At 35.0% G+C, this 14,633-nt stretch overlaps 1 protein-coding gene across 1 annotated transcript; it reads left to right on the top strand.

The window, feature by feature from the left end:
- The first annotated feature begins 237 nt into the window (after positions 1 to 237).
- On the top strand, positions 238 to 12,784 carry LOC133181837 (stabilizer of axonemal microtubules 2-like). The gene is made up of 5 exons (XM_061316462.1): positions 238 to 395; positions 4,469 to 4,642; positions 8,930 to 9,042; positions 11,342 to 11,428; positions 11,516 to 12,784. Exons 1-5 carry the CDS (start codon positions 358 to 360, stop codon positions 12,508 to 12,510), a joined length of 1,407 nt encoding a protein of 468 aa, XP_061172446.1. The 5' UTR covers positions 238 to 357; the 3' UTR covers positions 12,511 to 12,784.
- Positions 12,785 to 14,633: the final 1,849 nt, after the last annotated feature.

Below are 14,633 nucleotides of genomic sequence, written 5' to 3'. Positions count from 1 at the left end.
TGTAATTGTCGTAGTTATCCCGCTTTTTTATTGACAAAAATAGCAAAGTTGGACGATTCCATTCAAAATTGACTGGAGAGATAACATGTCTTTCACTTACATTAATCTAGAAGCACAAGGTTTTATACAAAAGTTAAATGTGACGTTATTACATTTCTTCCAGCAAAGCTATCACTGCAATGTGGAAGCTATATATAGGGAATATATGACCTGAAACCCCTTTGGTTAAGGTTCATCGGTCTCTATCCACCATATTGTAAACAGGTGCCCGTGTGCTTGACAACGCCTGTTATGTCTGTGTAACCAAACTCCCTAGGCTAAAGAAAAGGCGTGAAAACATAGAGATAACGAATCAGGATGGTGAAGAAATGTATATGTGAAATCTGTACATGTGGGTAAGTAAAACTATTTAGATTTTCCATTAAAACTGTGTAAAACTAACTTATTTAGGACTTGTACATATGTGATCTGTGACCGCACATACTGTACTGTATTGGACTGTACTTAAAGACTTTATACATGCTAGATCAGAGGTCAATAATTAATTATTAAAAGATACAGAGGTGATAATTAACTTAATTGACCAGCTTGCATGATTATACCTTCCTATTTATCACGTACGAGAGTTGTTTTGGATTGATAGTAGATTAGTGATATACGTATATTATTATATGTTCCAAAATTAGTCTTTTTTTAAGTCTGTTTACAAATACAGTGTTGGGACATTTGATTTACAAACGTTATGTTTATTAAACGTAAAAAATACTTGCAGCATGCATGTTTATGTTAAAAGTGCCCTGCTCATGCTCAATCTACCACCCTCTTGGATCTGTATGTAGAATAAGCATGTATTGTGGTTCAAGATATTCTCTCACTATTACAGAGGAATAGTATGGGTTTATCATAGAATATAAACAATTATGCTCTTCTTAATCCAACCAAATTAAATAAGCAAGTTATACCTAGCAATTTGACCATATCTGTCATGTTTGTTTATCATCTTTGTGAGCATCAGTGTCCATATAACCTCTTCCTTTTACTAAAATGTATTCTTCATCATGCATTACAGGCCCGTAGCAACGGTTTCGAAAGTGGGAGGGGGGACAACTTCCCAAAATAAATCTGACAAGCAAAAAAAAACAAAACCTAATTTGCTGTCCAAATCCTGGAATTTGCCAGTGCCCGACCTTACAACAGCAACCAGCATCTAACGGAAAATTAACTATAGCAAAATACTACACTCAGAAAAAAGTAGGAGGGCCTCTCCCCCACCCCCCACCCCACCCCACCCTGCATTCTACGGGCCTGCATTAATTGTAAGTTATCTCTTTTGACACATTATACATGTAGTAGTAATGGATCATGACCTTCAAAAACCCAATTGTTTTTTTTAAGATTATGTATTGCTGTTGATAAAAGAAACAAACAAGAAAGATTTATTCACAAAGTGTTGTTAAACAGCAAAAATTCACATACATAGGTATCATAATTCATGCACTGAGTTCTCAAACCAATATGAAATGTAATTGTAAACAGTAAGCACACCCAAGTAAATCAAATCTTGTGAGGTAAAAAATGAAGATAAAAGTAATATTTCATCAATGTATTGCTTAAAATTTTGCAAAATATACAGTGTACCACATTTTAATGAAATGGTTTGAGCTTGCAAGTATTAGTGTGTTTTGAAGGGGGACAACTCTGCCAGTCCTCCTCATCAAGTGATGAGCCTAGTGGTTTATGGTAATTCATTTACCCTCCAAATCAAGTTAAAAATCTCTCCTATAATTAAGTCAAACATTATTGACAAAAGTTTATTGTGCTGACTTTTTCTGTAATACATGTACTATGAAAGCATGGAATAAATACACATATATATTTACCAAAGCAAGGCCTTTTTTTTGTTTTGTTTGACGTACTCAGACCCACATTTTTGCAAGAATGGTAGGTAATAAGTAGGTAGTTTTTTTATTTTAATTTTCTACACTTTGATAATCCTCATAAAAACCACAGATTTAGCATTTTCATCATAGACACCTAAGCTAAACAGTATCAAGATCTATTGCTGTAAAAATTTTCAATCCAAAAAGCATTCTAGAGAAATGATTGACATCAACTTTAAAAACAATACAGATAATCTGTATTTTCACAGAAACAAAAAAAAAAGAATTTAAATAACTGAAAAAAAGATTGGGTAGGGGTGATTTTGATGGGTCAGTCATCGAGTAAATCAAACAGAAAATTTTTTATTGTTGACCCCATGCAGATTTTCATTTAAAATCATAAAAAGTTGATGAGCAGGTATAAATAGATTTAACAGAATAAGTTCCACGTTGTCTTTATTAATAATTTGAGATTTTTGCTCCAAAACTAAGTTAATTAAAGATTAAGACAGATATTATTTCTGCTATTAATCTTTTTTTTTCTTTAAATTTACCAGTACTTATAGGTTATGAGTTTTGTCCATGGAAAAATTTGTGAGTGTCTAAATCTGTAGTTTATCTTTCATTTTCACAACATGGCTCTATACCTTTTCATTGCTGCAATAAATACTGCCATTCACACAAAGCCATTCAATCCATGAAAAGGAAATGATTCTCCTAGGTGTATATTTGTTTATACATATATGTCTTCTCTGAGAAGTTTAAATGATCTAAAATCTGGGCTGGTTTTAATTCCATTGAAAACTGTTCATTTCTATTCTGTTTACTCTTGGTTGTCAATGTAGGTTCCTATGACTGCATTTGATGCTTACCGTCTTATTAAATTCCACTGTCATTGAGATATTATTATTATCCTTTAGAGTGCCTCATCAAATATCCTGTTTACAACAATTAGGATTGATTAGTTTGTTTAACAGTCATTTATAAAGCTTTGATATCTACATCCATCTTGTGATATATGAAAAAAATATTAAATTAGAATCTTACCAAAAAATTCATTTTTTCAATAGAAATTGAATAATTTATTTGAAATATCCAAAAATGCAATTCATTAAGGTACTGTACTTCAGTTCTTGCTGTGAAATTGCTTTGCAAATACAAAGGTAACAAATAAGTAATATATCTGTTCTTCTATTCTGGTCCAACATAAATAAAACATTATCAATACGAACAGTATATTTGATAGCGGAAGTTTCCAGCATCTGACACTATATTAAATACCATATTTACTTACTTAGTCCTGTTCCTGCCTTGAGCACATAAGGCCTTAAATACTATATGATAAGAAAAAGAAAAGGTCAATATTGATATTATATATATTAAGTATGATTTAGATAATAATTGCCTGTATTTATTAAGTCTCTAGCTTAATTTTTAGGATTTTTATGCTTGGCTTTAACCTTCGTCCTTGCAGAGTGCAACCACTTCATTCACTGATCAATATATTTGATATATTTGATAATTAATCATCAATCTATCATTTCTTAATTACCAAAACTTCATTGTCAGCAAGTCTTCATTGGCCTTATTGTGTGTATTCTTTCATGACACACTGACTGTTGTTAAATCCCCAAATCTGTGCCAAGAAATTAACAGGGTCATATATAAAGATTAATGTGTAATCACGAAGGTTTTAAGTATATTAGCATATTTTAAATTAATTAAATGCTATCAAGCCAGGACTCTTTGTGTTCGAGAACTCCCAATCAGAATATTATTTTTTTTATTTATGCCTTATTATTAAAAAAAAAAAGATTAAAATAAACACATATTGCACATGAATTATTTTATTTTTATCCTCCCTTAGCTCAGCAAATCCACTGTGAGTAAAAGCTAATGCTTCTAATTCTACCCTAACCTTTCCCCAACCAAACCAATGAAAGGGGAGGGGATCTAGCAATATCAGCTGATGTATTATTTTCCTTGAATAATTTCCTGATTCTCCTCAAACTTCCATATTTCTATATATATCCCTGCTGTCCAAGAGAAATTGAATGCATGCACACTCCCTGGGCTTACATACATGTACCTTGTTATGTTACAATGTTCTGAGCTCCCTACCTATGAAACATGTTTAGATTTGGGTATTGTAGTTTCCTTATTTATATTCCTTCTATAATGTGATTTTGTTTTTACCTTTCTTGAAGACAACTGTTAAAATTTAAGGCCAATTTTTAGCTCACCTCAATAAAGTTGGGGACCTTATGTAATACCCTTGGTGCTGGCATCCCAGGTTAAAGTAATGTATAAGCAGAATTTTTAGCAAGGATTCAATTTTGGCATTATTAGCAAGGTTTCTGAGATCACTAAAATTGAATATTGCTAACAATTTATTCCATATCATTTGTCACTATTTGAGAGACGCTAATTATGTATAGCCGAGAATGTCAAGCCTTACTAAAAGTTCAAGCAGAAAAGATATTAGTACATGTACTAAAAGTATTGCTTACCTCCACCTTTTATTTTCTTTTACCTGACCTTGACCTCATAAAACTGAAATGATTTACAAATATTTTGGTTATTGACAGGCGGCACAGATGCCCTCACCGACCCACAAACGTCATCAACAAGGGAGATCAGCCGTGTAATCTAACAGAGTATAACAATGTCTACAAGCAGCACCCCATCCAGCCGCGGGAGAGTTTCAAGCCCTCAGCAGAGGCTCTCAGAGGAGGACAGTTTGAGGACAAAACAACACAGAGGTACTAGTCAATCCTTTATCCTCAACACAATCTTTCATCTTAGTTACAAATTTATCTGTTCTTCAAGAGTACAAAAAAATTGTTAAGTAAAATAGGTCATACATCCATAAATACTGTTGTTATTTTGTTTCCTGAATGCCATTTGGCCATTTCAAGGCTAAAAGAAGCACTGCATGTACAAATAATTTTGATATCTATGCAGGAGAGTTGTTGTAGTGCACTTTGTTTTTTATCATATGACGTTTATATAGATTAAATTTCAAGTTTTTTAGACAACTTCAAGGTCAAAGATCCATTATTAGGTGGACTAATTCATTGCTTCACAGTTTTCTAATCATCAATATATTCTTATTGATCTTAACATAATCAATCTTGGGATTAAATATACATATGTACCAATTATATACAACCCGAAACAGGATAAATGAATGATTAAAATCTCCAAAATTTGAATTTAACTAAAGTTTACATATTTTCTCTTAAAAAATTCAATAAAGACATTCCAGCTGGTTCAAGGGTTTGCAGTCAAAAAATTCTTTTGATACTCTCCCCCAAAGTTTGATGAGGATAAAAAATCCTGGCTACGCCCCTTTATATATTGAAGATAAATATCTGTTTCTTGATCTTTTTATCACTAAAGCATCACGCAGCACTTTAAAAATAACTTGGGGTAATTTCATAAGCTGAGTTTAAAAAATTGCATCCATATTCTATTAATTTAAAGTTACTTAATTCAATAAGTGTTGCTTGTTTTAATGTTTATCAAATGTTGCCTGTTATATATAAATATTTATCAAATTATACAACCATCGGTCTTCAGAAATTTATCTAGATAAGGTTTACATGTATTAATATTTTATCACAAATCTAAAACAAATTCACAAATGATCCCGTAATAAACATATATATATATATATATATATATATATATATATATATATATATATATATATATATATATATATATCGTACAGCATTGATTTTATACATAAGAACATTTTATACCATTTGCTTCTCATGAAAAAATTCTCTCGTGATATTGTTAATGCTGTGTGCAACAGAGGCAGTAAAAATAGCTTCGGCACCATATTTCAGTGAATATGTCAGTGAACATGAATGTGATTAATAAAGAAAAGTAAACAGGTTAATGGTATTAAATGTGAATATTTGATTTGTATACAAATATGTATCCAAGACAAACGGTCACTACTCCTATGACAACAAGCCTCAGTTTTCCACAATAGTCATTTATTATGCACATAAACACACCAGCAATACCCGGGTGTCAATTATAGTTATTGATGTGGGATCTCGGTAATGGGAATAAACAATTGTCTAGTATAGATTGTGTAAACCTTCAGGGAATTTCATGAGCTAGAATGAGAGATTACATGAGTACATCTCTGTATATTTTGTAGAATTTAAATTTAAAATAACTGCAAAAGAATTTTATGTTAAAGCATCTAGAATTCTAAATTTGGTGCGATGGCAATAGAAATGCATATTTCATACCTATCTGACGGCAGATTAATACATATTAAATTATTAATATATATACAAAATGCAAATCTCTAATGGAAGACCTACATAATATATGTATTAAACTTTCTCAATGACTGGGTATCAAGATTTTTTACTTTTTATACCCATCTTAGAACAATCTCTGCTACATACACACCTCTATACCTTTATGATCCAACATCAATTATTCACAATGTAAGTGAAGATCACATATTGGCCTTCTTTGACCATCCATCCATTCCATACCAATTAACCAGCAATATCCCTACATTATCTCCAGAAAATCAACAGTGCAGTCAGACATCAAATAACAGTAGGCGACAGCGCTTCATTTTAACACAACTTCTGGACAATTGGAAGAAAGGACACTGAACAAGGGACAAAAAAAGATGGGGAGTTTGGAGGTAGAAAACGGTGGCAGCAATAATGAATGGAAGGCAGATGTAACTAGTAGAAGGGATGGGTATTTAGATCCCAAAGAAACAACAAGTACACAGGAAGATAGGACAATTGAATCCATAAAGAAAGAACCAACAGTCCAGAGTTTTCAGGAAAAAGACACAACTGACAGTAAATCCTTGATGTCAATGAAAGTCAGTGACAAAACAGATCCAAAGTCCTCTCCACGGAAAACAAATAATGAAGAGCCTGACAGGGACAAGAGAAATATGAAAAAGACTAAACAGAAACAACTTACTCCAAGGAATCCAAAAGACACAGCAAAGGCCAAAGACAGGGATGCTAATGCTCAGTGGATGTCTGACTGGGAGCAGAGAGGAGGCTCACAGGGGGGAGGAAAAGTAGGCAATACTCAAAGGGATGCAAACAAATACTGGGAAGGAATGCTAGCCAGAAGGCTGGACAATGGTGACACTCGGATGTACAAAGTTACTCAACCAGCCATCCCACAAAGATCCCAGTCTATAGATGGGATTCATCAGATTGGGAAAAAACCCAAAGCCAAACTTGGAGAGAGCAAACAGAAGGAGGCTTCAGAGAGAAAAATAGGAGATTTCTACGAGAAATCTTTTGAGAGAATACCAATTATGAACCTCACAAAGAGAGAGGTTTCACAAGGGATGATTGGAGATTTCTACACCCCCAGGATGACAGAGGAATTTATGACCAACCTGGAAAACGAAAGTAGAAGCAGACGACAGAGTCGGCAAACCACTGGGAAGAAATCAGTACTAGACTCTAGAGACGAAACTCCTAAAAATGAAAAGAGTGATGATCAGTACTGGCTTCTTCTTAATTTAGAAACCAATAAAGGATTGAAGGTGAAGAAAGCGTCATCTCCTCATTCGGCCATGAGGCCCGACCGTTCATGTGACACATCTAGTGCCGGGAGCCTTAAATCTGTTTTTTCAGAAGAGGAGCGATGGGAGATGTCGGTGTCATCTGAAAAGTCCGTGATGCCCAAATCAAGATGGCCTTGGGATAAGTCTGCAGACCCTAGAACTCGCGTAAAAAACCATGACGATCTTTTTAGAAGGGACAAAGAAAATATGGTGAAGATAGGAGCGCGTGACACTAAACCAAAAGCCCCATGGGAAACTCCGGACCTGATGCAGGAGTCGAAGACAATCAAGAAAGACCCTGATGATATTTTTAGAAAAGATCCCGTTCTGAAAGAAAAGAATTTCCTTTCGGAAAATAATCTTTCAAAGGTCCTGGCACCTTGGGAGCCGACTGTAGATAAAACTAATAATGATTTGGATGTTTTGTTTGGTAAGCCAGCCTTTCGAAAAAATCAGCTTCTTCGGGGGAAGTATAGTAAATCCTTCGACGAGAGACAACAGAAAGCTGCGTTAGATGTTCTCCCGGACCGTCACAGAAGCAAAGCCGAAGAAACTCATCGCGCGCTTCATCGCGGAAATCCAGGATACCAAAGCAATGGATTTTGAAACTGCAATCGGAAAAGCATGGAAATTGTACATAGTTTTCGCTGCATAATACTTTTTATCAAAATTTGTTATACTGTCAACATGATTGTAATTGTTGTAATTCCACACGCCTGAATTTGCTCATATTTGTGTTTACCATTATGTGTTGTATGTGTTTCCATGTTGTGTGCGTGCACTTCAGAAATGACTAAAAATATGAAATGGAAATACGGATAAAGAATACTTCCTTGTCAAAATAAAAAAGGGAATTCTGCTAAAAATGAACAATTTGAGAAAAAAAAAGATTTTCTTTGTATCATAACAAACATTGCAAAAACTCTTAAGCTGCTATTGCCGGACTTGCAGAAAACTTCGGAAAGAAATCCCTACAAAAAAGACAACAGTAACGTCCATTGCAGTACACAATCCTTTTGATGATTTTCCCCAACAAACCTGAACAATACCCTATTTATTCATAAATCTGCCACCACTTAAGGAGTTGCAAATCTGTGTTTTCTGGCACGTCAGGACGGATGAATGGTCAGTGAAGACAACAGCTTCCACCTCTCAGTAGATTGATTTTTTACTAGCTGGTCGGTAAAACAATAGTTTCCCCTGCATCTTCAGTAGATTTGTTTGTTTGTTTTTTTTTTCGGGGGAGGGGGTGTCAATGATTACGCTGTTAAAAATTGACGAAATTATCCGAGCTCACAACATAACAAAACTATCCATGTTTGACTTTAGAGAGTGTTCGAAAAAAATTATTATTTAATGTAATATTTTTCTCTTTTACTTCAGTTGAAGTTACGGTCTTAATCATTCTTAAAACATGTTTCAGTAAATAACATGTTTCATTCGGGTCTTTTTTTTATTATTACAGACAGGATTACATTAAGCATCCGTTAGAGAGACCCTTTGTTAGAGTTCCGGAACAATATAGAAGACCTCAGGGGGAAATGGATGGAATTACGTCATATAAAAAGGACTATACAGGTACCATTTTACTTCTTAAAGTCATATGTCAATAGGAATTGTATAGCATGTGTCCGTATTAACAACCCCCCCCCCTCCCCATTCCGTATCCAAGGGTTCTTTGACTATTTTAATAAAATATTTTCTATGACACATCCACAAAGTATTACAATTGGAAAAATCCAAAAGATAACCTAAAACTAACCTTTTTTAAAAATTCACATTCTCTCGTACTAAAAGAGAAATCTGTGAATGTAACATTGAGAAATATTTTATTTTTTAAAAAAAGTCAAAGAGCCCATAGGGTGCCGAACACGGGGGCGGGGATGGGGTCCTGTCCCCAAGCACCTATGGTATTACAGTACGTACTTACATTACTTTGACAGAATCTTTATTATAAAGTGTTAGATTTATAAAAGTTGAGTATACGTCTGACCAGTATGCAATACATTTGTAATAATATAATCTCATCGTATATGTGGATAGCAAGAAACATTATTTTAGCATGCAATGTGCTACAGTTATATTTTTTCGTCGTAAATGAACACATCTCAGATTCTCCTGTTATACTTCACTTTGGAAAAAAGCGGGCACCCAAATCATTGAATCCTGATAAGACCGTATGGAAGTTTTTATTAGATTTAATTTTCAATTAATAAATATCACTGGCGTTGGTGCGTTCTGTAATCTTTAGAATTTATTCTAGTGTCTATACCTATAAGCTCGGCACACACGGTTGACATACCTGTGTGTCAATACCACAACTGAACTAACATCGAGTTGCTAAGTGAATGAACAAGACAATAAAATTCTCAATCGATATCACAGACTTTGAGTCGTGTATCAGTTTACACGAGAGATCTTCATTCTCTTATCTGAAGCCGTTTAATATCTTTGTAATAAATTTTCGGTAAACATTTTGAAGTGTATTTCTACTAGGCTTATATCGTAGGATTCCGACATTTACGTATATCGCCAGACTCCGGTGTGGATCGTGGACAGCTCCGTAGCCCAACGTGACACACTTTTCCGTTGATGTTTCCATACAACTGGATAAAATTACTTAGAAACCGAGACAGGTGTCGAAATTAATATCTACACCCTGATATTGATATTTGTCTAATGCCTGGATAATACTTTGTCCTCTCTGCTTGTGTGATTGACTGTCATATTTGTTCATTACTATATTATTAACATGATTTGACATGTGTGTTGATTTTTTCTCCTCTGTTGTAAAATTTCCATTAAAAATATCTTTTTGATTATCAAAATAGATCGGAATCTGGTGCAGGTTCCTACGAAGTACCGCTGGTTTCCTTGATCTTCTTTGTGCTTTATACAGAATAAACCTAATAAGGCTTAACTTATTTAAATGTCTAGAAAATCAGTTACAGGGTCGTAAAATCATGAGTTATTTTGATAAACCGTTTAAATCATTCACAATACTTAGAGTCAACAAAGCATGTTCGTATACCATCACACTGAGCGCGTCGTCATGGTTCAAATGGAAAACAAAATCGGGATTTCTCTTTTCATCGATATACCTATAGAACATATTGGTCTTGCACTAATATTTTGTAGACTAATTAACAAAAATAGGACAATGTTGTCTTGCTTTGTAAATATTTTACGAACCAGTAATTGGCATCTTTCATATTGGAAAGAAACGTGGGAAATCGCAGAATGAGAAAAATCAAACGTCCAAAATAGAAATGTATTCTTCTTTTCTTACCCACCCTCCCCCGACATCAGAGATTTATGGTATCTGTTCTTGTCATTCTTGTCTGTTTGCCATCAACCCCGGTTTTAAATTGTATGTTCGTTTCAACTTTCGCATTATGAATATTTGGAAGGGGTTGTGTATTAATAGTGTCTTTTATTAATTTTCAGTCTAAAGTTGAAAATGATCACATGACAGTACAAATTTGTCATGTAATCATTTTCAACTTAGATTGAAAATTAATAAAAGACAGTAGGTAGGGATAGGGTAAATGAAAAAAGTAATTGTAATCGAGTGTAATTAATTACAATTGTTAAAGTAATTGGAAGTAATTTATTATTTCTCTTCGCGTTTTACTTATTCATCATTTACTTGGTAGAATAAATATTTACTCCCCCCCTCCCCCCCCCCCCAAAAAAAACAATTTGGGAAAAATCGTGGGACAGAGATTGTTCCGTTTGTATTTACATAATGTATAGTAGACACATCTAGGTCACGGTTTTTAAGTTCTTATTATAAGAAAAAGTGCATTAGCAAATTATCGTGATTTTCTAGTAGTTATTCTTGATATTCTATAATTAATATATATAATATTTTCAGAGAAGTATCAGGAGCCGGCGAGAGCAATAAAACACGACGGACAGCGCCAGGCCCAGGGCAAATTCGAGGGGGAACCCACCTACAAATGTAAGGTTATGTCAGATTAATTATATTTATAGATAACAAAATATTGAAAAATAATCCTGGGAATAAAATTGTCATTAAATATTTCAGCTGACTACAGGAAGTGGGATATGTCCGGCCGAGTCGGTCCATACGTCTCCCAGGATGCATGGCAGCCACCCAACAGCAGGTTTGAGGGCGAAAGCACAATGCACCACGACTATATTAAGTATGACGCCAAGAGACGCGGTATGATTAAGCCCCCACAGGCGGCGCAGATGTCAGATTCCCCCTTCAATGACAGGACCGGTTACAGAGATTCCTACATCAAACACCCTTTGGAGCCAAAGTATGTTCATCCCAAGGAACAGTACAAGGGCCCCGCTGCACCCTTTGAGGACATGACCACATTTAAGCGAGATTATAAGGGCAATCCTGGAGAGATCACTCGTAGCTTTAAGCCCGATAACCAAGCTTTCTCCTCTGGGAAACCATTAGAAGACACAACTACCAATAGAAACGATTATCGAAAATGGCCGATGGAACGCCCCTATGTACATGCGCATGAGCAGTACAAGAAGCCCGATGGCACCATGGAAATGACCACCACACATAATGCGACTTACCGTGAGCTTCCGATAGACAGAGTGGTGGCCCATCGTCCGTCGTCTGCCAATAAAGCACGTAATGCTCCCTTTGACGGGAGTACCAGTTACGCGCATGATTACAAAAAGTGGGAGATGAATAGAAACAAACCCATGATGCGAGACGAATACCATCCAAACACGGCGCCATTTGAGGGTCTCTCCACTCAGAAAGCTCATTTCATTCCTCATGAATTACAACCAAACAGAAGCTTCAGACCCGACAACACAGCTTTCCAGAGTGGATCTAAGTTTGAAGATGGTACCATGTACCGCACAGACTATACACCTAAACAAGTTGAAATCTGCCCTGTCATAGGAATAGAGAAAGGTCAGTCGCAATACCAGTACGTTACCACTGACCAACGAGGTCATAAGATGTATAATCCCGTTTTCGAGAGTGTCCAGTCACTGTCAAATGGCTTTCAGTCGCCAAACCGAATGCAGATGACTGCTGCATAATCTGAACAATTTAGAAATTAATTTCATTTATCCCATATACAATCTGTGATATTATATTTGTGTAGAAATATTGTGATGGCCAGCTTTGGTAAGGGTCAATATATAAGAGAACTTTCGGTTTTGATTGTACTTTTTAACTATAGTGCCTATTTCGTTTGGTCTCCAAAAGGACAGAAAATACAGATAGAATCATGGGAGAGAAATGCCCCGATGCTGTAGTGCTATATAACTAACAAAATCATCACGTTTCAGCACAGAGATGGACATTTCATAAGACATTAGTGACGCAATATGTTAAATATCTGCTTCTAGTATTTTTTCAGAACCTCTTTTTATAGCCCCTATCAGAAATCATATACCTCTATTTTTTGTAGATTTAGGTCGCCATTGGGTGTCCGGATGTTTAAAGATATATTTATTAATGTGCCGTAGATTTTTGTGTTTTATATTTCAAATAACTACGTTTCTTATGAGAAAATTCGTTGCCAAAAATATCCATGCCGTTTTATGTCGCATAGTTTTCACAAAAGTTTGCAGTACTAAGCACGTGATTTTTATCCACAAATCTATTACTGGAAAAGGATAGCTTTTAATTGCAAACGTCATTTCCGGTCCAGATATTGATGTGCAAATGGTCAGTGCGGCATAAACGCGGTAATAACAATTGTGTTTATTTATTAGTAACAATGATTGTTGATCATTAGAGTACATGATATTAATGGATGATGTTTGACTTATTACAATTGCTTGTTCCTAATCTGCCGCTTCAAATGTCACAAGCTATATATTGTTTTCCCCTTTTTCCAAGCAATAAATAAATAATCGTTACATTCCATCTAAAAATACATTCTGTAATTTATGACACACGATTTCACAATGTTGTTACATATTGTAATGATCTAAAACATAATCGCTGTACTTTTCTTTTAATCTTATTAGTGAAATATAGAGAACGATTATATTAAAAGAGATTCAATGTTCTAATTCAGTGTTATTTGTTTTACACTTGGATTAGGATAACTCTACACAACTATTGCCTTTAAGGAGCATCATAATAAAAAACAAGAAGCCCATGGGCCACAACGCTTACCTGAGTCACTTTAGCCCTGCTGTTCTGCATCAGGCCCCAAAACCATAAACTGAGAACAGACTTAAGTCAAAATTTCAAATCTAAATAACTTTGGAAATAATTTTGATAACAGAACAAAATTTTTATCATATGTTTATACTAGAATATTATACTAACCTGCAAAATTTCAAGTATGTATGTTAAATAAAACTCAAGATATTTTAATTCAAAATTTTGACTTAAGTCTGCTCTCAGTTTATGGTCTCAAGGCTAGATTTCCCCGGAAAATTCATGTATTCTTCTGTATTTTGATCGCCTTTAGTGGCCCCACCATATAGAAGGGCGCAGTGATTTGAACAGAATTGGATCTACACTACCACAAAATGTTTCCACATTAATATGATTCATCATGGATTTGCTCTTGAGGAGTTTTAAAGATTTTTCCATGTATGATCCCTGAACATTGTGGTCCCACCCGACTCCCAGGGGTCATGATTTGAACAATTTAGAATCTACACTACCTCAGGAATCTTCCGCATATGATTCAGCTTTTTTGGTCCAGTGGTTCTTGAGATTTTTAAAGATATTTCCTATATATCTCAATTTAAAGCTTTGATTCCCTTTTGTGGTCCCACATTACACCTACGGGCCATGTTTTTGGACAATTTAGAATCATTCTACATTACATCAAGAAGCTTCCACATAAGTTTCAACTTTTCTAGTCCAGTGGTTCTTGAGAAGAAGATTTTTCATATATATATATATCAATGTAAAACTTTGATTGCCTATTGTGGCCCCACCCTACTCCTAGGGGCCATGATTTAAACAGTTTAGAATAACACTACCTTAAGGCCCTTTCACAATTGGCGCACGAGCACTTTACAACACTTTGCGATCGGAATTTTTTAGCTTCGCGCGAGCTCTCGCATACGTTGCACGATGTCTCGCATTCGTTGCATGCGTTTTAGTGGTCGCATCAAGTCTCCTCAAAATAGTGGACATGCACACTATTCAGACGCGACCAAATGCGATCCAAGTTATCGCAATGCAACGC

This window comes from Saccostrea echinata, unplaced genomic scaffold (assembly GCF_033153115.1).
Source record: "Saccostrea echinata isolate AGI-Se365-2 ecotype Australia unplaced genomic scaffold, CSIRO_AGI_Sech_v1 ptg000009l, whole genome shotgun sequence".
In the NCBI taxonomy this organism is placed as follows: domain Eukaryota; kingdom Metazoa; phylum Mollusca; class Bivalvia; order Ostreida; family Ostreidae; genus Saccostrea; species Saccostrea echinata.
This window is presented reverse-complemented; position numbering and strand designations above follow the sequence as displayed.